Raw genomic sequence first — 21779 nt, 5'->3', positions numbered from 1 at the left:
AGTGAAAAATACAAAAATGGAGAAGATGAAAGAAAATTACGACAGCGAACACGGACAGGCAGCGGGCTCGGGGAAAGGGGATGTGGAGGAGCGGGTAACGCGTCGATGGGTGCTACGGCTCTGTCTGTCCGTGCAATACGCACTGCTTCCTCTTCCCTCAATACGCGCTGTTTGGCTATGCGCTTTCTTTTTTTTCGCTTCGGTTGTGGCGGTTGGTGACGCTGTATGTAAGCTGCTGGAGCTGCTTCGAGGCAGCAGAGTGTGGGAGGATGTGTACTGCAGTAGTGCGCCTCTAAGTCCTGTATCTCTCCTGCATATGAGTGGTGTTAAGTTGATGCGGAGGCGTGTCGTGAGAGTCCTTGGCGTCTTGGGGGGGTTGCAGAGGGGCTGGTGGTGGGTGGGATACGGGCAAGGAACAGATGGGCTGAAAAGAAAAAAATGACGGGAAAGAAAAACGGAACGAAGAGCAGAGGGTGAGAGGAGCCGGAGAGAGACGCAACACGCGTTTTCTTGTCTGTTATTATGAGGTGTTACGTTCAACTTTTCTTTCTTGTCGTTGCTCCGTTTCTTTTTTTTTCAGTTGCCTTTTCCCGTCTTTCCCTTCGTCGCTTTTTTATGCGTGTGTGGTGGTGTGTGTGAGAGTGGAAGATGATGTGACGGTGCTGGAGCGGAAACGACCCACCCCAACGCATGCAGCGCAGCGCAGGAAAGAGTTGGGCAAGTCAGGGACGGAAAGCTGAGAGCGTGGTGAGCATGCAGTGCGCGAGTACGCTGATCGAAACGCCGCTACGAGAAGAAGAATGACACCGAGGTGCACACGCACAAGGCGCCCCACTGCTCGTAAAGAATGCGCTAGACCCAGAACTTCAGCGTGGGCGCGCCGAGGCCATGTGCTTAGCCCCGTTCGACAGGAACAGCAACTCTCGGCCAGGCAAAGGCGCGATCCCTCTCTGAGGCCTCTCTCCTCCACCGTTCCCAGTAAGAGTCGATGGTGAGAGTAGAGAAACGCTCGTGTGGAGTCCTCTAAGCACGTGATCGACCACGATCGTCGGTGGTCCGTGAAGCGTTTATCCATCAAACAAAAAAGAAAAGCAGTCGACCATAACGTCCACCAGCACAGCAGCCCCTAGACGTGCTGGGGTGTCGAGGGGAGCACAGAGCACGAGCCTTATCGCAGCAGTCGCAGCACCGGCAGCACACCTGCATCAGCCTCTTCTACCTACGTGGACGCCGGGCCCATCCGTCGACCCCGTCGCTTTCCTCTCTTCCTACAGTCCCTGTATTGAACTGCGCTTCCTCGAGGAGAAAGAGGACGAGGGTGTGCGCGTGTGTCTGTTTGTGTGTCAAAGTTCTCCGCTCGTGCACCCTTTTCCACGTTATCTCTGGCGGGCAAGGGCCACCACGTCATGAGCGGCAGCGATACCCTTCTGGTCACCTCATCTTGCCAAGCCCACAGGCCTCTTGCCCAACTCCGACGCGCGATCACAGGACTCCGCTGGCTGCCGTGTCTTCCACTGCCCGCGCACGCGCCATTTTGTATTCGAGGCAGCCTGGTGCCGGCCGCGCCCCACCGGGGATGCCCAAGTGTCCTTGCCACCTTCGGCCTCCATCTCAGCGATCATCTTGCGAATGTCGTCGCTCAGTGCGTGACCTGTCTCCTTCTCGACGAGCCTGGCGATATTGAGAGCGCGAGCATCGCCTCGGGTGAGGAAGGCGTGCGAAGTCCCTTGGCAACCGGAGCGCCCCGCCTGGTTCACCCGCTGCATGTAAACCCCCGTGGCGTCAGGCAGGTCGTAATGGATGACGTGCACCGGCTCCTCGACACGAAGCTGTTTCGTCACCACATCTGTGGCTACCAAAATGCGTATGTCCCCTTGCTGGAAGGCCTTGAGGACTTGGCCCCGCTTGTGAGAATGCAGACCGCCATGCACACACCGCACCAACGACGACGGGGCGGAAAGCCCCTTGATCAGTTCCCTCACCACATCCTCTGCGGTTGCGCGATCCGCGCAGTACACCACCACCTGATCCCGCTTCAAGATGATGCACTGATCGTACAGCTGCTGGATGGCCTTGATGCGGACATCACGGCTTGGGAGCGGGTACAGGATCTGGCGCACATTCGTGCTCGTGTGCTCCTCACGCGTCACCATCACCCTCAGCGTCAGCGGCGACATGTACTTGCGCACGAGCGCCTCCACAGCTGGTCCCGTCTCCGCGCACCACAAAGAAAACTGATGCGTCACCCCGTTCTCCTTCACGGCATGCATGATGTCCTCGACGCGCTGCATCACTGAGAGGCCGTCTGGGGCAGAGTTCGCCTCAGCGAAATGGTTCGCCTCATCCACCACCAGCATGTGTACGCGATCAAGATCGACATAACCCTCGCGCATTAACGCCATCAAGCAAGTCGGTGTGGCTACAATCACGTCGCACCCGCTCTCCTTGCGAATGACGTTCCGCTGGTCGTCCCCATCGCCCCCGTCCGCTAATCGGTACGCTGTCACAAGTCGAACATCCTCGCCAGCGAGGCTGCTGTACATCGCAGCTGTCCGCAGCACTGCTGGGCGAGTGGTACACAGAACGACGACGATGGGGTGCGCCACGGTGTCGCCAGACGATGATGACCGGGCAGCGTACAACGCTGGTGACATTAATGCCGAGTCGGCGCCCTCCAGCACTACCCTGGACAGCCGCTCCTGCTCCTCTGCCGCCTTGACTTTCACAAGCACGGCTATGGAGGGCACGGTATAAGCAACTGTCGCGCCGCTCCCACCGGGGGCGACGCCGACGACATCGCGCCCGCACAGAAGTGGCGGAATTGCAGCCGACTGGAGTAGCGTCGGGCACGTGAGCCCCGATTCGCTCAGCCCCTGCATTACCCGTGCCGGCAGCACATCAAGCGCCTCGCGAAAATGCTCGAATAGCTTTATGGGGGTGGGCCTGTGCCGCTCATCGAGCACCTGCACTCGCCAAACAATGCTCTGCTGCAGGCTGTACGACTCGGCGTGCCGCTCACTCTCCATGAGCTCACCGCGCATCAGCAAAGCAGCGTCCTCGTCACTGCCGTACATCGTCTGACGTCCCCGCATCCCGGTGCATGCCTGATGTGCACCTCCAGAGGCAAGTTTCTTGGAGTGCAGCGGCGGCGGCGGCCCATCTGATCGTGGAAAGACGACCGGCAGCGGGTGGCCCGGCACCATGGCGATCCCGTCTGCCACGCGGCGCGAGTCAAATATCGCCGCAGCCATCGCAGCCGCCCCTGCCGCGCCTTGCCTGTTGCACCCGGAGCGCATGACGGCGTCGTTTTCTTCATCCTCGGCGGCTCGGGCTTCTGCCGCCGCTCCATTGGCTGTCAGCGGCGAATCACTTGCGCCGCCCCCGCCGAGGCCGCTGGAGAAGTTGAGCAGCTTGTAGTGCGCCCCTTGAAGTCGTAGATCGCTGAAGAGGATGGCCGGGTCGTAGCTGTGCAGACTCGACGAGGAGAGGATTCGGCTAGCGCCGTCGCTGGCGTTCTTGGGGATCTCTCCGTACAGCGTGAAAGAAGCGTTGCCCACATCTACCGGGTGCATGTACGAGGAGCCGACGCCACTCGGCGTCGGATTCCCTTCGGCAGTCGAGCCCGGCGGCGACCCCTTGGGGCTTGTCATGGTCGAGACCACAGCGTCATCAGTGATAGTTGTGTCGACAAAGCCGCAGCGTTGTGTGCGACGCGCACCGCACGTGAAAGCAGGCCAGTTAGTGCTCAGAGCCGTATGAAAGCACAGGCGAGCATGCGTCCGCATCTTGCGCCAATGTGTCTGTAGGTGGATGTCTTCGTGCACAAGTTTGGGCACCAAACGCTGCTTTCTTTTGCGCGCGGCACACACGCACGCGACGAGCCACGGAGAGAGCGCGGGAGGAGAGCTTTGACGGAGCCTCTTCTCTCCTCACCTTCGTCGCTGCACGGCGCGTTAGAGAGAGAGTGAGAAGCACACAGATGCAGCGGCGCAGAGACAGCGGCCTGCATGATGGGCCATGAAGAGCGCGCAGAGCAAGACTAAGCATACAAACAGAAAGAAAGAACCACCAACGCCAACGGAAGAGAGAAGTGGGACCCGAGTGCCCAAGACCCACCGATGAGCGCCAAGCGATGAGGGCCTGGGCAGGAAGGACATGCAAGGGAATAGAGAGAGAGCGAGAGCAGCAGCAGCAGCAGCAGCCCTGGCTCAGCAGTACGCGGGTCCCTCAGCGCGCATGGCCACAGATGCACGCTCACCAGAAGAGAAAGACCTTCTCAAGTTGGCTTGCCCAACGCCGTTTTCGCCCGCTGCTTTCCCGCTCTCCCTCGCAGGCAAACGTAGGCGTCAAGCATGAAAGGCGCGGCGGTGGCGAAGGCAAACTTCTAGAAAGAGGAAGGCAGAGAAGAAGGCGGTGGTAGGCTACCACCACCCCCTCCCCTTCGCCACGTCCTCCGTCGTGACGCCGTTGCTTCTCTGCATATGAATCGCCTTTTTCTTCCTTCGTTCAGTCAACCTCCGTGCGCACATATGGCACATGCCTCGAGCGGCGTCCGATGCAATCCGTGTGCTGAGGGGCACACCCGTTACGCACACACACACACACACACACACCAACGCTGTCACAGACTCCATGGAGGGGAAGATGAAGACCAAAAATAATAAAACGAAACAGTCGATGGTATGAGGACAAGAGGAGAGAGTAGAGACGAGCGGGAGAGGGGAGATGAAACCTAAAAAGCCGACAGCAACCCGAGACAGCATGGCAGCGCACACACACACACAATAGAACAGAAAAACTGAAGTCCCCGTGGCCCTCCCTTGAGGTGGAGCGAGACGATAAGAAGATGCACAGAGAGGCGAAAAGGAAAAAAGAGGGGGACCAAAGAGTCACAGGCCACGGCTCATCAGCTTGCTCGCCCCACCATCGTCGTCGTGAGCGCTGTAGCCACGGGGATCACCGCTAGGCCCCGCCTCGCTAGTAAAGGCGCCAATCCACTGAGAACGGTGGAGGGAGCATCCTCGGTCGATCCAGATCGCGTGAATCTAAGTGACCCACCAAGCCACACACAATAGAGAGAGCACAAGAAGTCTTGTCGGATCTTCGCACAAGAAACAAACGCGAGGGAGCGAGGTGCATGTGCGTGGTTGTGCGACCGCCTGCCTGTATGGAAGGGCTTCTGCAACGGAGGAAGTGTGGCCTCGACGTACAATGACCGTCTCTGTGAGAGAGGGCCAAGCTCGCCAGGGGCGGTCTCGGTAACGGCGGTTACTGAAAGGACGCCCTCACAGCAACGACTTGGAATACCACTCCACACACGCAGAGGAGGAGACTCCACAGCATGCGAGCAAGGAGACTCAGAGACGCAAGAGCGACTCCAGGCACCAGCCGAAGAAATAGAGAGGTCACCCGGAGGGAAACAAAAAGTGTTGAAAGCACTGCACATGCACGTGACACCACAGACACCGTTCACGGTGAGAGCGCAGGCAAGGCGTACTTATGTATTCATCGACCAGCAGCCCCCCATCGACGAATATACCCTCTGATGACCCACTTCAGCTGCCGAAGTTGTACGTAGGAAGATTGCTAATGCCGCTATACGGGTTGTCAGAGTTGTCACGGGGGTTGTTCGTCGCCTGCGCTTCCACAGCCCCACCGCCGAAGGAGAAGGTCGGAGCTGGCATCACTCTGCCCTCTATCTTACTCAGCTCGTCATCGCCGCCACTTGGGCCAAAGTCAAAAGTTGGGCGCAACGCTTCATTGCCTGGGACCGGGCTGGCAGCGGTCCTCGCGCGCACTGGCGAGAACCCGTCGTCTCCGAACCCAGGAAAGCCGCCAGTGATCTCTACGGTGCCGTAGTTTTGGGCCTCATTGGCATCTGGCGGCACGGTAAAGTCGTCCATCTCGTCATAGTATGGGTCATCTTTCTTGTTGTACGCACTCGCGCCAGCAGAGGGTGCTACGGCAGAGAAGCTCGCAGCCGGCGCGTCGGGCCCCTGAGGCTCCAGCACAAAGCCGCCATCACCCATCTGCGGGGAGGCCGTGCCCGCCTGCAAGATGGCGCCAACGTCGAACATGGGCTGCGGTTCTTGCTGCCTCGTCGACGCCGAAGATCGCATGAAATCGCTCATTGAGGGCAAGCCCGCTTGGGCGTTAGAGGCAACGGTCGGCGCCGGCTTCGCTGAGAACATGTCTATTCCGAGACCAGTGGGCTTGAGAGGGTCTTCGTGAGCCGGCTTCGCCGCTGCGTCGCCTTTTTTCTCCTTGGTGCTGCTGAAGTCCCCCATGGTGGGCAGACCCGAGTCGGCAAAGAGGTCGCGCGGGGTTCGATGGCCGGAGCTCGAGGACGCCGAGGTGGGTGAGTGGTTAGTTTGTGGTGGGGCGCTGGCCTGAAGTCCCTTGAGCGCCTCCACAACCTGCTTTCGCTGCGCGTCATCCAGCATGGACAACTCCTTCGACTGATGCGGCTTGCCGACGTCGCTGAAGAGGTCGTCGACGACGCTGCGGCCGTTGCGGCCGGCGGCCTGGGAGGCTCCTGCGTGGCTCGTCACGTCCGGCACCGGCGGGTTCTTGCTGCGAGCCCAGTTCACCACGTGCGAAGCGGCCACGGATACCATGTGCTGTATCTTGGGCGCCATCTGCTGCTGCTCCGCATTCAGCGCCGCGATGCGAGCATTGATGGCAGCGACCTCCCGAGCGAGCGGTGTGTCCTTCTTCGCCGACTGCTTCCTCACGGCCTCCGTTAGCGCTGTTCGGGATTGCTGAAGCAGCTGCATCTTCTGCTGAAGCGCAGCCACCTTGTCAAGGTTAGCACACAGCTCCGCCGTCACGTCTACCTTGAGTTGTATGCGGCCGAGCGCCACCTGCTCGTCCTCTAGCTTCTTCAGCTGCTCTTGCACATCCTCGATGCTGCTGTTCACTCGGTTCAGCTGCTCCAACGCTGTGTTGGTGTTGCTGCCGCCGACGTCGCCGATGAAGTCTTCGCCACTGTTTATGGCCATCTCGCGGAGGTACGCGGCGGTTTGTCCAATAAAGTTGTTGCGATGCTTTCGCGCGAGCGCGGTGAACTGCACGGCTACCACCTCCTCACACCGAGCCTCGATCACCTCTGTCGCGAGTCCCTCCGAGCCAACGAGGGCCTTCCGGCGCTTCTCAAGCTCCGCCAGCTTCTTCTCCTCGCGAGACTGCGGCAAAATCTTCCCCTCCGCCTCCATCGCGCGTCGCCGCTCCAGCAGCGTCTCCAGCCCCATCAGTATCATCATGGCCTCGCCACGGCTCATCACCTTCACTGTCTGCGGCCGCGGCGGTGCAGACACTTCGCTCGGGTCGATCAGCCCGTCGAACGACAGCGGGGGGGCGTGCTCGGGGTACACGAGCAGCGCAACCTTCATTTTCGCGGTAGTGCCGTAGAGACGGAAGATGACGGTGAGGATGCCTGAGCCGGACGAGCCGAAGTCTTTAAGCACCTGGGTGCAGTCCACCTCCGTCTCCCCGACCAGCCGACGCGGCATACCACGCGTATACTCCTCCACCATGAAGCGGACATATTTGGGAGCGAAGCGGCCGCCGCCGTGGCCCGCCTTGAAGTGTACCACGGCTGTACCCTCCGGCATCGTGGCGAAGTTGATGACCCCTCCCTGAGCGGTGTAGCATGGAGTGGAGCGGTTGGTCTCGCCGCGGTGGTACATGATGGTGTACTGCTGGCCATTTGGCAGCGCCGAGCACTCCACCGTGACCACCTTAAAGCGCAGCACGTGCGTCTCGCGAGGCATCGCTAAGACTACCGTAAGCGGACGTGTCTGTGCGACCAACTGTGGTGTCCACGTGTCCCTCCCCAACTAGAGAAACAAAGAAAGGGGAGGGGGCGTGAGAGGCGTGCGCCTCTGATGCGCACTCTGAATGATGAACGACTCCAGGCAAGAGGACTGGAAGAGCTCGTGTTGCTCACGCCCCGCGTATGAGCCTTTTTCACAACTACACTTGGCAGCGAGTAGGCACGTCCTCAAAGAAGTAACCAGCGGCCGCGGCGACCACGAAGCGTAACGGCGTCAGATCTGTGTGTGTATGTTTGTCAATAGGCGAAGGGAGAGGCAGCGAAGACCCCGCCGAAGCGCAAACACGAGGAGAGGAATGCAGTCGAGCAAACGAAAACGCGGGCAGATGGGAAACACCGCGAGAGAGCAGTGACGTACACACACGCACAGACACACAGGCGCAGACGGTCTCGCGCACGCACAAACGCGTACGAATGAATGAAGCAACAGCCACACGCACAGACACACACACACAAAAAAAAAGAAACGCGAGGAGAAACACAAAGAGAGAAAGAGAGAAAGCCGCTTAAGACGGAAGAGGGCGAAGAAGATATATGCGCTGCCCACTGACGCGATTGGTGCACCCCTGTTTCTGCATATAAGTGTGGTGTAGGAGCGTGCGAGTAATATCGTGAAGGGTGCGAGAGGAGGTGGTCAGGAAGACAGACAGGTGTTTATGGAGGCATAGCTGCACGTGCCTTCACCTAATCCTGGCGGACGACAAAAAGCGCCCACTCAGCATTTGAGCACACACACACACACATACGTGACGCTCACACGTGCCGTTTAGTCTGCCGCTCTCCTTCGCAGGAAGATACGCACTGCGAGGCGAGGTGCATGTGCAGTCGGCAGCCGAAACTATTTGTTTCCTGGGGGCTGGTCGCCTTGCGGTACCGCGACCAAATCGACCGCGTGAATGCGTACACCGTGTAGCCTCTCAGCCTCTCGAGCGTGCACACGGTTTCGCAAAGAGAGCGTCGCAGTCGGCACCACCCGAGCTCGGCGGATGCCTCGCACGCGCGGCAGCGTTCGTTACTCTTTTCCTTTTCCCCTTCTCTGTTGGTCATCGGCCTGCCTGCGCTACCAGCCGCGTGACGCAAGCACACGCGCACGGGCATACACGCTTAGGCATTACTCGGGGCTTGTGGCTACGTTTAAGTGTCTGTGGCCTCCGTGCTGCTACCCAACACTCATAGAAGAGTGGTAAAGAAGGCAAAAAGAAGGAAGAAAGGGTAAGTGAAGGAGAGGCTTGGCAAGCTCACAGGCAGAAAAGTTGTCACAAGGGGAGCACTAACAGGCAAGGACGAGGAGAAAGAGGAGAACAGCAAACAGGCAGGGAAGGAAGGGCGGCATTCCTACGCGGATAAGCCCACCGCACTCAGACAAAACACACAATCACAGGCGCAAACACCTCACGAAATGAAGCACAACTGTAACAGCACACCGGCACCGCGGAAATCTCAGCAACACAACGCCGCCAACAAAAGCGGTGAGAGCAACAGTCAGTCGGTAGCGCACCAGTGGGAAAAGAATGCTCGTACGCAAGAACGTATGATACATCGGGCAATGCATATGGCAAGTCGCTGCACACGAAAAGGCAGAGAGAGAGCACAGTTGACTTTCAGTAACGGGAAGAACAAAAAAAAGAGACCCGAGAAGAAAAAAGCGGCTTTTCGAGGACGATATCTTATTGTTACCTTTTTGGACGCTGTAGCGGTGCCCCCCCTCCCCCACCTTCCCTTGTGCTTCAAACGGTGGGAAGGACGCAGCGAGTAAAGAGAGAGAGAGGGTGGGGAGGGAGGAGGAGGGGAGCGGTAACACAAAACGAGAGAGGAAACAATAGAAAGGGAGTGTGTGCTACAAGTCATAATCTAACGCAAAGCGAGAGTGCACTATGAGAAGCTGCGCTCGTTCTCAGTATCGCAGGCACGCGTACCTGCACGGGCTAAGAGTGCCTGCGATCCCTGCAGAGGGAGCGTATGTGTGCGTATATTTCTCGGCAAAGAGGAGTCGCATCTTTGTGCCCTGAAGGAAGAGCAAGGCTGGGGCTGAAAAAGAAGCGGGGCTGCCCCCGGAAGGACACAGATCTTGCACAGCAAGAGCGGCAGGGGCAACTCTGTTCGCGCAGGACAGGTGCGCGTGCGCACATTCGCCGGGTCGAGAAGACATGCATAATACAACAACACGAAAAAAAAGAAAAAAGAGGCGGGTGAAACAGACACAGTGATACGCGAAACGAGAAATAGATGGCGGAGAACGTTCAAAACTAACATGCGAGCGCAGCGAGACTCCGTGAGAGAAATACGCAGAGAGGGGGAGGAGAGATGAACACGCAGAAACGTATAGAGAGAGAGATTCCGGAGACCAGAGCGGTGCCCAGTGGAAGGAGGCGACGTCTGATGAACAAGATCCATCAGGCTTGAGGAAGGAGGGGGAGAGACAGAAGGCGAGAGAGAAAAAAAAGGTGTCGTTTCATGCAGGGCCCGAGACTTCAACAAGGACCAGACCAGCCCGCCCGTACATGCACACCCACACCCACGCTGCCGTGTATAAGAAGGGGTGATGTGCGTGCGTTAGTGCGAGGGTCTCTCCTGCATAAGTACCGAACCGAGAGCAGGACACAAAAAAGGAAGGTGAAAGAGAGAACAGGAGAGTGGGGAAAGACGCACGCATTAGGCCCATGCTGTACGTGTAAATCTTTTGTTCGTGGCACCATACTTTCTTGTCTGCGTCCTTTCCGCCCAGGCGGGGCCCTCCCACTTCCGCCTTCGCTTCAGAGATGTGGAGGCGCGTGCCTGTCCACGTACGGGTGTGTGCGGGGGAGGAAAGGAGCAAGGCGAAGAGAGGCTCGCTCGGGGCATCGCCTCCGTTGCACGAAGGGTGCTACAAACGTTGAAGAGAACCACTCGCGGTACCTCGCCTCACTCGAGGCGGGAGGCCCGTACGCACCCAGACGAATGCACGTCCACGCAGGAAACAAGGGCAAAGGGGTGGGGAAGAGGGGGGCGTAAGGGACAGTCCGATAGGCCCAAAGAGAGCGAGAGAGCGCGCAGTCAGCGATCCAACGGACAAACGCGCTCAGGCACAGCAGCTGCGTTGCTCGAGGCATGCGTTAGGTTCACGTTGCGCGCATGGTGATAGCGATTACAGCTGTCAACGGGTAGAAGCGAGATCCCTGAAATAAGAAAGAGAAACAGTAATATACATGGCGTCGTCATGTTAAGAGCACCGGCGACTGCGTACGCGCAAGGGGCGAGGAGGCAGACGTGACGCGCCACGACGTCTTTGTCAGTGCGCGTGGAGAGGGAGGGCGACGCCTGAGTGACTGAGCGCCTGTGTGTCCTCCTGTGCTGGTCCGTGCGAGTGAATGCATGTTCGCGCAGTTTTCTGTATCATATACCTGTACATCTGATGGGGGCGTTAGCCTTCGTAACGCAACGAGGCAATTGTGAGCGAGAGAGACGAGTGAGCCACAAGCGAGCGTTGATTGACAACTTATCCCTCTCTCTGATTTTTTCCTCTGTGTGAGTGCGAGGGTGTATGCGCGCATATTTCTGGGTGCGTCTCGCTATCGCCATGAATGAGGTTCGTGCTGCACACTGGCGAGGGTACAGCACGCACACAGGTAGACATGCACACGCGCACTCCAACGTCTAAAGGGGAAACCAGAGCAAAAAATAACATCAAAGAGAGCCGAAGAGGCGCACCCGTCCATCAGCCCACTGACGCACACGCGTGACCGGCAAAAGGAGGAGGAGAGAGAGACAGAGAGTGAAGAGAAGGGGCTGAAAGGGAAACCTTACAAAAAAAGGCAGGAGCGATTCGTCGAAGCGGCGTCAACGCATGGAGAGAGAAAGGGACCGTGCGCCAGGAAAGAGGCGCACTGCGAGGCTGTACTGTACCAGTGCACAGATAAAAGCAGTGCAGGAAGAGGGGAAGCATCCTCCATCGGTCCCTGCCAAAGAAAAAGATGCATGGAAAAGTTGAGCTCCAGCGGACCGAAAAAAAAAAGAAAAACAGAAAAGCGGCACACACAAAAAAAAACGCTATCGGCGCTATTCTATGAATTGTGCATGTGAGTGTGTGTGTGTTTCTGTCTGTGCATAAGTTGAGGGGCTGTGGCGTGGACAGGAGCTTCACATCTGCAGTGGCTCAGTGTGCCTCGTAAGCATTCCTAGCGCCCTCCGTCGTTGATGTTGCACGTCGCGGTCACTTCTAAGGAGAAAGCCTGTGAACAGGAAAAGACTGGGGTGGCAGGGAGCATAGACTTGACGCGGTATTCCCCTCAAAGAGGAAGAAAAGGGTGTAACGACTGCGACATGAGCGTAACATAGAGCGGAGAGGGGGGAAGCGATGGCACATGACAGAAATGAATTAATGAGACGACTATGATGAGTGGTCGTGGCGAGGTGGGGGGAAGCAGGGGAAGGAGGGAGGAAAAGCACAGATCTATGAAAGGCACAGACGCAGGAAACACGCACGCAAGCGCTGAGAGCATTTGAGGTGTTCAGGCGCGTCACATGCACAGACAAAGGAAACAGTTCGAACAACAAAAAATACCAACAGCAAAGGTGCACGTGTGTGCGCGCGCATGCAGGTGAGGCCGCTCAGAGGGAAAGAGACGCACACAGATGTGCCGTGCGCGCTTTGGGCGGATATGAGTAAAGACGCTCCCTCGCCCAACTGCCACCCCAGAGCCAGCGCAGGCTCACCAGTGATACGCATTCAACTGTGCACGCGGGCCGCAAACGAACGCAAGTGAAGCACATTGACTTGCGCGCTTCTCTGATTCCACCCCCATAACAGGAATAAAGTGGAAGAAAAAGAAGCGGGTGAAAAGGGATGGCGCGTGCACAGACACACACGACGAGAAAAAAAAAAGCGAAGGCGAAAACGGAAAGACAACGGCCGAAATAGAAGTGTGCTGTTTGCGAGCTCTTTCTCGTGGCTACATGCGCGCAGAAGAGGAAGGAGAGGGAGATTCAGCAAGGTACGCCACCGTCCGTAGCATCAACACACACACACACAGCATAGAGCAATATGTTCGCACGCAAGCAAGCGTCTTAGACATCCACAAGAAGGGAGGCGAACAATGAGTGCGGGGGAGGCATGCGCACACAGAGAGCTTGTCAGTGGGGGCGAGAGAGAGAAAGAGAGCGCAAAACAGGTCTACTGTCGAAGGCAAAGAGGGAGGAAGAGAGTGCGCATGTTAGAATTAAAACGACGACCCCTTCCGCACATGAAATCAGCAGAAGGCTAAACAGAATGAGAAGAAGGGGAGAAAGTGGGGGCGCGCGAGGGATAAAGGTCGGGAAGGGTCAGCAGCGGTGTATAGAGACGGAAGAGCGCAGGAGAGGAAAAGAGGGTAAGAGACGGTGCGGAAAGCAAAAAGAGCAGAGCAGCACAGAACAACACCCACGGAGGAGAAGAAAAAAACAGAGAACGAAACGCGAGATACACCCGGCGCCGTCGACACCCTTGCCGCTGACGACAATAACGACAGCGGTAAGCGATGGGGGAGACTTCGGCTTGCGTTGATTGCCTTCCGCGGATCGAACAGGCCGCACAGCAATCGAGGCGTGCGCCCCACCGGGGGAAGTGAGCGCAGGAAGGAGAATGCATCAAGATGCCGGGGCGTCACAGCGCTGCATGTGAGACACGCAAAGGGGAAGAGACTCGCGCATCGCTGCGCCGACGCGAACTGCATTGCTTTTTCGCATGAGCCACTGACAACCTACACCGTTAACCCCCCTCCTGCTTCTCATCGGCGTGACCTCTCACTAGTGCTCACGGCGCCGTAGTGCACCCTTGTGGTGCGGGTTGCTCTTCCTCCCATTGTGCTCGCCACGGCGGCCGCGTTTCTCCGTGCTGTGAACGGTGTCGCGGTTCAGCTGGTCCATCCAGATGCGGCAGTTATACTTCTTGTGCAGCATGCGAGTGAGATCGTTGAAGTCGACGTAGGCGTCGCTCGTATAGCGGACGGTCAGCTTCTTGCGGTCGAACTGGAAGACGACGCCTTCGATCGCGATGGGTACCGACAGCTGCACTTCCTTCAGGCAAGCCTGGCAGTACTCAAGGGCCTCGGCCTCACGCTGTAGCAATGCCTCGCTATTCTGCAGCTCCAATGAGGAGGCGACCCGGAGCACTTTGAGGAGAGGCTTAGCGACGCCAGTGGGGGGCGCCTTGGCGGCTGCCTCTTCCTCCGTCTTCGGTGAGGGCGCGGCTATCACCGCCGCAGCCTCTGCCTTGGCCATGCCGCTAATCACGCCAAAGTCCTCACCTCGGTCGCCCTCGACAATGACCGGCAGCCCCACCAAGTCCCGCGTCTCGTCTTCCAACGCCATGAGGCTGAGGATGTCGGGTATGACAAAGGTGGCCTCGCTGTGGCGCATCTGCACCGTCACCTCGTTGTCATACCGCGGCACCACAACGGGGCGGCCGCCAACGTACACCTTCCCCAGGGCCTTTTTCGGCGACGCCGTCACAGAACTTTGCGTCACCGTAGCCATGGGAACCTGCGCGCGGCCGGCGGCAACCTCCGCGGGCGTGTCCGAGGGGGAATTGCCCATGAGAACACCCGGGCTGTCGCCGAAGAGGGGCCGCCGCACCTGCGGGTCCATCGACACGCTGCCAAGAGACTGCGTCAAATACGGCGTGCTGACATTGCTGTACATTACCGACGGGTCGAATGCCCGCGCCTCCCAGTTCAGCGGGGACTGGCGGGCGGAGAGTGGGGAGTTGAGCATGCTGTTGAACTCCACGGAATCCTCCGGGGCAAGCAGCTTACTGGCGTACGGGTTGTGCTGCTTCATCTTGACGGACTTTGTCGCCGAGACGATGTGCGAAAGGACGCTCAACTGGTTCATGGCCTGGATGGTGTCGCGGGTACAGTCCGCCAGCGGAGAAGCACAGAACATTTTTGATGGACGCCCTTGCGTGCGGGTGTCTATGCAAGTTGTGAAGGGATGGAAGCTGAATTTCTGTGCTGGATGGTGCCGAAGCACAGAATGTACTCCCTGGAGAGCAGCGCAGGAGCGGAGTCCGTAGGCCGACAAGTTCACTTGCAGTGCTTAATAATTGGGGAGCGGCGACTCTGCTCTCGCGCGTGCCTCTTCGTGCAAACGTGCACAGTCAACGTGAAGCAGGACAGCGATGTATAGAAAGACTTGATGGCGCTCTGATACAGAGATCTATGAGGAAAGAGTTGATTCGCGTGTGGCTGAAAGGACGCGCGTGTGTGCGTGTACGTCGGTGTTTGTCTGTGTCAGTGTGTGGTGTCTGCGCGTGGGGAGGCCGCGTATAATACTAATGGGGTGAAGCGAGACGGTAAGTCGGACAGACACCAGAGCGGCAGATGGGGTGGAGGAGGAGGAAGGTGAAATAATAAATGTCGTAAAGCCAACTGTGTCTATGAAGCGAAAAGGAGCGACTCAAGTGACGGAAGAGTGATAGAGCGGTACGGTGATGGGGAACGTCGATGATGGAAAGGATAGCTGCTTGTGAACGTTTGTGGGCGAGCATGCGATGGAGGCAAGGCGGAGGGCAGCGGGTTGCGACAGTGAGGAGTAGACAGCGATGGCTTGTAGATAGAACAGCACAAGGTGGGGGGGGGAAGAGTTACAGGAAACGGAAGAATTGTTTTCAGTGGCAGACAAAGGGCGCCAAAGCTGCTACCCAGGACGGTGGCAGTTTGGCAAATGTGAGTGGCGAAGATGTCGCGTGACGTGAAGCCTCACCTGAAGGAGTGAAGCCTAAAAAAAAGAGAGAGTGAGTGGAAGGCAGATGTGGAAGATGGCGACGGAAAGCCGCGCTTCTTGTCACTTGCGTGAAGCAGTCGAAGTTGGCACGTAAACGCCGTGGGCGGCTGTCACAAGTGCTCATGCCGATGCGTGCGAAGGGTAAAGGGCAGAGAAAAGGGGGAAAACGATATGAGGAGAGATATACGCCACAGAAAAGCAGTACAGCACAGTGATCGTCACGCCGGCGCACGCGAGTTGCGCTTCATTTGCGCATGGCATGAGAGGAGCTGCTGCGGCAACCAGAAGTCTAGGAAAGATAGCAGGAAGATGCAGAGAGGCAGTCACATGCGGAGCCCGCACCGACGGCACACAGCTCTTCTCTTGTCGTTCTCTCTCTCTCGATTCCGAGTGCGTTTCTCTTTCCCGCTTCTTGTTTTTCTTCGCTGTTATCTTCGGCTTACTCACGCAATCTCCGCGGACACCGTCCACACGTGGATCACGTTGTCATCGCCGCCTGTGGCCAGCAGCACGCCTGTCTTTCCACCCTCCGTGTTACACGCTGTGAGGGTCCCTTGAAAAGCGAAACCCACGCTGTTGACATCGGCCAAGTGAGCATCTGCGACGCGCGCCAGCGTACAGGTGTGCACACCAGCTGCATCCTCGTAGACACCCAACAGCGAAAAGCTGTTGTCACCGCTGGCGCACGCCACCACTGGTGCGTTTTGGGGTGCCCAATCGACGTCAAATATTGAGCGCTCCGCAAAGCCCGAGTAGCGCGCCGCTTCCACGAACTTCCCCTCGGCATTTCGCATCCAGAAGATGATGGATAGATCGTCGGAGCAGCTGCAAAGCAGTGGCTGGGGCAGGGGGGCCCGATCGGCGTGCGATGATCTGACCAACTCCATAGGCAACTCGAGCTTCTGGAGGGCTGTGGCCCAGACGGTCGCCTCATGCGCCGTCATCGTCTGCACACACTGCCAGTCATCCTGATAGTGCCCTTCCGCCCACACCTTGATCGTGTCGTCGTACCCGCACGTCACGACCAGTGGTACATCGCCATCGTTTTGAGGCAGCACAAACTGGCAGTGCTTCACGTCCTGCACGTGTCCCGTCAAGACACCTCCGCATTCGTATTCGCCTTCACCCACGCGCTCCCAAATCCACGCCGTGTGATCGCGCGAGCTCGTGACGAGCATGCTGTCAGTCGCCCACTCGACACACTTCACTTCGCTCTCGTGCCCGTCCAGAACGCCCTCGATCTCGAAGCCGTACTCATGGTCGTCGCCTTTGCGCCGCCAGACAGTAGCTGTGTGATCAAAGGACGCGCAGGAAATGTACTCACCGCTAGGACTCCAGCTGATGTGGCGAACGGTGCGGCTATGCTCGCCCTCCAAAGAGCTGATGCACACCCACACCTCGCTACCCTTTTCAACAGACCCTCTTCGGCCCCAAAGCTTCACAGTGGCGTCACCCGAGCACGAGGCGAGCACAGGGGCCGTGGGGCACCAGCGCACGCACCAGACACGATCTTTGTGGCCGTTGAGCGTCGCTGTTTTCTGTACCTGCACACCTTGCGGTGCACTGCTGGGCAGCAGCAGAGGCGCCGCTGTCGCCGGCGTCGAGCCGTCCACCGTACCCATCCCTTCCATCGCCATAATCCACTTGCGCTTGTACGCGCGTATGCGCGGGCACCCGCAGAAGACGGATAATCCGTCCACGTTGGCGGGCGGATGCGCGTGGAAAGCGGGGAGACGCAATGACTTGGTCGCCGCGGCCACTAGAGCGTCAAGCTGTCAGGTTGGGCAGAGGCTGCAAGAGGCGAGGAAGCAGAGAGGGTCGGGACGTGCGTGCGGGCAGTGGTGTGTGGGTGTAAAGACAGCGGGCGACACATCGTTGAAGACACGCAGCAAAAGGGTGCGCAGAGGTAGGGTGACTCGGCCAGCGAAGGAGAAAAGGTGCGGGAGGAAGAAGCTCCAATAGCAGAAGTACGTCGACGCAGCATGGCGGTGTGCCTCGTGGCTGGGCGTGTCCGTGGTACGCCAAGCAGACCACCAAAAGCTCGCAAAAGCAGACAAGTAACAGGCAATGCCTGAGGAGACGTCCACAGTGCCCCACGAGCACATCAGATGGGAAGGTGAGCATTCATGTCCCGTGCAGCCGCTGTCTGCCGGGGGGCAAGGCAGAGATACATTCGTGAGGATCGGCCTATTCAGCAGCCGGCCGCACGCGTCCAAGCGCAGACGCAGCGCCACGACTGCTCCACCTTGCCACTGTACCACCAGCGGCGACACCCTCAGCAGCAGCGCTCGTTCGTGCTTTCATCCTTTTGTATGTTTGCCCCTCACACTGGAAGAGGATTACCGGCATTCGGGGGCAAGTTAATCGAGGCGGGGCGGGGCGGGGGGCAAAGAGAGAAAAGCGGTGGACGCGCTCCAGTTAGAGGGCTGGTGCAGTTGTCAAGCAGTGGTAAAAGACACGGGGACGGTGTGGGGCAGCGAAGCTGAAGACGAAGCCGTCCTTACACAGGTGAAGAAGACCGAGAGCACGAGGGGCAGAGCTGGCCAAACGCACATGCGCACTTGCTCCCTCGATACTTCCACGCTCTGCATGCAGGCAGACAGAGCAGCGTCACGACAGCACGCGTGAGCGGCACTGTCCAAGCAGCAGCGTCACACCCCACCCACCCCTCTCGGCTCTTTCCTCACTTGTCCGCGTCTTTCTCGTGCACCGAACGCCACTTGCGAACAACCCCCTAATCGTCATCGCTGTCGGGGAATTGGTAGGCGCGCACGCTAAGGTCGACGCCAGCGCCGTAGAACTTGCCCTTGTTCTTCTGCTTCAGCTTGTTGAAGCCCTTACCCTTGGTTCGCATCATCTCCTGGTTCTGACGCAGCACGAGGTGCTCCTCACCGGGGCGGTTGTCCCGCAAGGCATCGGCTTCGAATGTCACCTTCATTGGGTCAATGCGCTGAAAACGACGGAAGGTGCCGTCCTCGTTGAGGTGATGAGGCGGGCGGCGCACCGCACCCGCCGGCTCCACTTTCGCCGCCTTCCGCGCCAGCGCTTTACCCCCCGTCGAGTTCCTTCGCACAGGCTCGTCGTCGCTGCTACTCTCCACAGCCGTCTTCTTTGGAGTGAGCTTCGGAGATGTCTTCTTGGCCACCGGCTTCCTCGCCGACTCGTCATCACTGTCACTGTCGGCGATCGGCGCTCTCTTGTCGGCCAGCTGCTGCGGCGGCTTCGGTGACAGCGTCCTCGCAGCCTTTTGCATCGGGTGCTGCACATCCTGCCCACCGTCCGAGCGGGTGCCGTTCTCCACCGCCGCGCTGGGAGTCTTTGGCGTACGATACGTCATTACAATCTCCTGCAGGCTTTTCTTGCCGAATGGAAACCAAGACGGTGGCGCTGTCGACGGCACATCCTTCCGCAGCGCCTTCGCCACCTTCGGGTGCTCCTCAGCAAGGTACTCCGCCACAAGATGATCGATCGCGCGAGACATGATTTAGGGATAAAGAGAAAAACAAAGGGAGGTGATGAAAGGTTGTGTGAGTTTGTTGTGTGCCTATGAATATATTTTTCGGTGATGAATCGGATTCCGTTCCCGAAGGGCAGTGCCCACGCAGCGTGAGATATGGGTGAGAACAGAACAGTAAGCACAGTGTGGCCACCGCATCTCCGTCCACTCCCCCTCCCTCCGTAAGAGCGCACAGCCGAGCAGGTTGATTGCAGGTAATGGAGGCAGTGGGCGAGAGAGAGGGAGAGACGGAAGACACAAAAGAATATCTGCACAGCCGAGAATCGAGCGGGCGCATGCGGCTGCTTTGTCGAGAGCTAAGTGACACATCACGCAGGAAAGCGAGGGAACGGCGCAATACGTCGCCGAAAAGTAAGCCCTCTACGCTCGAATTCGCTACCGTGCGCTCATTGCCGACGAGGCCATGCGGCACACTCTGTCCATGGCATTTCTAGCTCCCTTTGCGTCGGTAAGTGACCTCACGCGCACGTGTACTTTTTTGTCTGTGTGTGTGTGTGTGTGTGCGTGTACTGCTTCCCAGCGTCGACCAAGGTTAGCTGCTCAGTGTCCATGCCCACGCCCAGTACGCTTTCAGGGCGAGAGAAAGACAGGTATGACAACAAGCTGCGCCCGTCCTTGTTCGGTCGCCCATTGACACCCCATCTTTACCCATCCACAACGGCGGTCCCTCCCGTCCCGCGGACAGAGAGAGGATAGAAGTGATGAGGTGAGCATAGCTTGGTCTGGGAAGCGATGGAAGAGTCCATTCAGGGCCATGGCCAAAAATCACGAGAGCACCGAACACACACAAAAAAAGAATAAAAAAAAAAGAATACTCAGCAACTCAATAGGGCGTGGTGGTGGTAGTAGTAGGCGAGTACGTATATGCACATGGGTTTCACCGGGGCAAGGTAAAATGAGGAGGGGGAGGGGAATAAAAGAAGCGAGACAGAAGCAGGGTAGGAGGAAAGCACCACGTTAGGTTTGTCATCGCCTCAATCCTCACGCACCGTAATGACTGCAAGTCCGATCAGCAAAAGGTTCATACGGCGCATTTCTTTTGTGTGTTCTCGCCATCCCACGCCAATACACACTTCTCTGCTCAGTGTGGTGAGAAGTGGAGGGCAGACTGCGAAAGCTTGAATGGAGCGCCTCCAATGCGCACATCACGGCCGCCAGATCCACTGAGTCGAAGATTCACATGCAGCCCCACTAGGGTGTCGACTGTACAACCCCCGGCAGCAGTTTACCGGTCGGCTCGGAGCCGTCTAGCCCGAAGTAGCGCAGCAGCACGCGCCTTAGGCGTGCGTTGTGCGCATCATCGACAGCAAGCGGAGAGAGAAGGCTGTCGTACTCCGTGCAATCCGCGTAGAAGGACCCGCTGCGAATATTGCCCGCCAAGGCGCAGTAAAGGACCACCTCGGCACCCTCACCTGGAAACTTGAAGACTGTCCGCAAGAAGATCCTCAACAAGACGGTGCCAAAAGCGTAGATGTCCGTGAGCACCACACCAGGGTGCAGTACTGCCGCCACGGTGTCCGTTCCGTGGAGACGCCGTGCCAAATCGCGGGTGTAGCACACAAGAAGCAACTTGGACAGACTGTAGTTATGCGTGTGGTAAGGTGACGCGGGGTCGCAGTTGGCGGCCATGGCATCGAGTGCTGTGTTGCAGGGGCCTGGCACGCACGCGTTGAGGTGCAGGAGCGATGCCACATTGACAATGCGCGAGGGGCCACTTGCCTTCACCCGCTCCAGTAAAAGCTCCGTAAAGAGCACGTGCCCAAGAAAGTTAATCGACAGTACCACCTCGTAACCACGCTTATTCAGCTTGTACGACAGCGGGTTAGCCAGGCCGGCGTTGTTGATGAGTAGGTCGATCCGCGGCGTCATGGAGAGCACTGCCTCCGCGCTTTGACGCACACTTTCCTCATCATTGAGATTCAGCTTCACGAAGCGTATCCGCGAGTCTGGAATGCACGCCTCCAGCTTCGAGATTGTGCGCAGTGCTTCAGCTTCGAATGGGCAGCACAAGATGACATCGACGCCCTCGCGCAGAAGCTGGCCCGCGACCTGTTCGCCGATTCCACGCTCTCCCCCAGTCATCACCGCAACTGGGCGCGCGCTGAAGCCCTCCGCGGAAACACCGGCGACAGGTGTCGTCTTCCGCTTGAGATTCTTGAGGAACAACGACGTCTTTCTAAAGTTCTCCGGTGAAGACCGCCACGCACGTAGGGAAAAGAAACGCACTGGAAAGCCGGAGGCGAGGCGCCGTTGGAAGAAGAACATGCCAGCTGTGTAGCCGGCTAAGAAGACACCCCCAGCAACGCCGCGGCGGAGAAGTGGACCCAGCAGGGCGCCCCAAAGAATAAGGAGCACGATTTGGCAAAGGCCAGCACGCAGCTCCGCGAGCGTGAAGACCGACCACGGAATGTAAAGATTTCCCAGCTGAATCATCTTTCCCACGTTCGCAAGTGAAGGAGTCGGTGAGGCTACCGAGGAATCTCATGAGAGGAGGGAGAAGGGCGCGATAGGCACACACACGCACACACAGAAACCACAGATCGGCAAGTGTAGAGGTCTTTCCAGCTGAAACGCATGCGCATACACAGATCCCCTGCTGAAATTTCGCGGGCGCGATGCAACTGTTCGGCGGCGCACGATGACAGGAGAGCGTTAATACGTGGGCACGCGCGTATGTGTGAATACACATGG

General features: G+C 58.2%; 6 protein-coding genes across 6 annotated transcripts; all 6 read right to left on the bottom strand.

Moving 5' to 3' along the window:
* Positions 1-1436: 1436 nt before the first annotated feature.
* On the bottom strand, positions 1437-3785 carry LSCM1_07015 (uncharacterized protein; the record flags this gene model as incomplete). The annotated part of the gene is made up of 1 exon (XM_067324408.1): positions 1437-3785. The coding sequence occupies one exon, from the start codon at positions 3783-3785 to the stop codon at positions 1437-1439; it is 2349 nt and encodes a 782-aa protein (XP_067180612.1).
* Positions 3786-5555: 1770 nt separating this feature from the next.
* Positions 5556-7772, bottom strand: LSCM1_07014 (uncharacterized protein; the record flags this gene model as incomplete). Its single annotated transcript, XM_067324407.1, has 1 exon — positions 5556-7772. The coding sequence occupies one exon, from the start codon at positions 7770-7772 to the stop codon at positions 5556-5558; it is 2217 nt and encodes a 738-aa protein (XP_067180611.1).
* A 5822-nt stretch (positions 7773-13594) lies between these two features.
* On the bottom strand, positions 13595-14731 carry LSCM1_07013 (uncharacterized protein; the record flags this gene model as incomplete). The annotated part of the gene is made up of 1 exon (XM_067324406.1): positions 13595-14731. One exon carries the CDS (start codon positions 14729-14731, stop codon positions 13595-13597), a length of 1137 nt encoding a protein of 378 aa, XP_067180610.1.
* Positions 14732-16014: 1283 nt separating this feature from the next.
* LSCM1_07012 (uncharacterized protein) lies at positions 16015-17208 on the bottom strand (the record flags this gene model as incomplete). The annotated part of the gene is made up of 1 exon (XM_067324405.1): positions 16015-17208. The coding sequence occupies one exon, from the start codon at positions 17206-17208 to the stop codon at positions 16015-16017; it is 1194 nt and encodes a 397-aa protein (XP_067180609.1).
* A 1097-nt stretch (positions 17209-18305) lies between these two features.
* LSCM1_07011 (uncharacterized protein) lies at positions 18306-19052 on the bottom strand (the record flags this gene model as incomplete). Its single annotated transcript, XM_067324404.1, has 1 exon — positions 18306-19052. One exon carries the CDS (start codon positions 19050-19052, stop codon positions 18306-18308), a length of 747 nt encoding a protein of 248 aa, XP_067180608.1.
* Positions 19053-20279: 1227 nt separating this feature from the next.
* On the bottom strand, positions 20280-21521 carry LSCM1_07010 (uncharacterized protein; the record flags this gene model as incomplete). The annotated part of the gene is made up of 1 exon (XM_067324403.1): positions 20280-21521. The coding sequence occupies one exon, from the start codon at positions 21519-21521 to the stop codon at positions 20280-20282; it is 1242 nt and encodes a 413-aa protein (XP_067180607.1).
* Positions 21522-21779: the final 258 nt, after the last annotated feature.

The sequence above is a fragment of the Leishmania martiniquensis genome, chromosome 10 (assembly GCF_017916325.1).
Source record: "Leishmania martiniquensis isolate LSCM1 chromosome 10, whole genome shotgun sequence".
In the NCBI taxonomy this organism is placed as follows: domain Eukaryota; phylum Euglenozoa; class Kinetoplastea; order Trypanosomatida; family Trypanosomatidae; genus Leishmania; species Leishmania martiniquensis.
Note: the sequence above shows the minus strand (reverse complement) of the source record. Positions and strands in the feature narration are given on the sequence as shown.